Source organism: Ceratosolen solmsi, unplaced genomic scaffold (genome assembly GCF_000503995.2).
Source record: "Ceratosolen solmsi marchali unplaced genomic scaffold, CerSol_1.0 scaffold7, whole genome shotgun sequence".
Classification (NCBI taxonomy): domain Eukaryota; kingdom Metazoa; phylum Arthropoda; class Insecta; order Hymenoptera; family Agaonidae; genus Ceratosolen; species Ceratosolen solmsi.
This window is the reverse complement of record NW_011948413.1, coordinates 5,848,710-5,849,839: the sequence shown is the minus strand read 5'-3', so window position 1 is coordinate 5,849,839 and position 1,130 is coordinate 5,848,710. Positions and strand designations below refer to the sequence as shown.

At 61.0% G+C, this 1,130-nt stretch overlaps 1 protein-coding gene across 1 annotated transcript in view; it reads right to left on the bottom strand.

The window, feature by feature from the left end:
* The window catches only part of LOC105367661 (aspartate and glycine-rich protein-like), a 567-nt gene extending 142 nt beyond the window's left edge, over positions 1–425 (bottom strand). Inside the window, exon 1 of the mRNA XM_011506429.1 lies at positions 1–425. This exon is cut by the window's left edge and continues 142 nt beyond it. Within this exon, the coding sequence (XP_011504731.1) occupies positions 1–425 (425 nt within the window).
* Between the last annotated feature and the right edge of the window lie 705 nt (positions 426–1,130).

The following is a 1,130-nucleotide window of genomic DNA, read 5'->3' as shown; positions in this document are numbered from 1 at the left end:
TCGCCCTCGTCGTCGCCCTCGTCGTCGCCCTCGTCGTCGCCCTCGTCGTCGCCCTCGTCGTCGCCCTCGTCGTCGCCCTCGTCGTCGCCCTCGTCGTCGCCCTCGTCGTCGCCCTCGTCGTCGCCCTCGTCGTCGCCCTCGTCGTCGCCCTCGTCGTCGCCCTCGTCGTCGCCCTCGTCGTCGTCGTCGTCGTCATCGTCATCACCGCCGCCGCCTCCGCCGACGCCGCCTCCACTCCCATTACCATTACCACCACCACCACCACCACTACTACCTCCACCAACTCTACCACTTCTACCATCGCCACCGCCAGTGCCATCACCACCGCCACCACCGCCAGTGCCAGTGCCGATGCTGCTGCCAGTGCCGCCGCTTCCCACCTGCCCCTCGGTATCCCGCCTCGCGCGCTCTTTCTCTCGATACATATGGCGTGTGTGCGCCCCTCCCCCATCTGCCCTACCCCACCCGCGCCAATGCATTCCTTCGTCAAGGCTCTCCCTATCTCCCTCCCGTCCTCGTCCTCGTCCCTCCCCGCCCCTTCCGTCACCACCCTCCTCTACGCCGTCGTCCTCCACCCTCGCGCGCGTTCACAGACACACAGACACACACACACACACACACGCGCGCGCGCGCGCGGGCAGACACATTCTCTCTGTCACAATCTCGCGCTCCCTACACTGAGAGCAGCACGCCGAATTATTTATTCAAGGCATTTTCACGAATGTGACCGATGCATGACGATGCCAGCTCCCGATCTCTTTCTTCTCACTCGCTCGCACGTGCGCTCGCTCACTCTTGCTACCTCGCTCTCTCGCTCACAGCCTATGTCGAGGGGGACTGCTGACACGCGAGTGCGTACGCGTAAGCGCCGATGAGACAAAGGATTCGATTTTTAGTCGCGGTCCGATTCCTTGGGAAATGAGATCCTGGCACGTTCACGAGAACTTCGTCCCTTCTACACCGGCAATTATTATCCACAACGACAGCCTATTACCACTACATCTGCCCACTTCGAGCTCGCCTTTTTAATTTACATTGGAAGTTTGCTTTTACACCCATCGCGCGCCGCCACGAAATACATGTGCGAATAAAGATAGCGTTTGACCCCGTTTGCCGGGGATCTACATAAA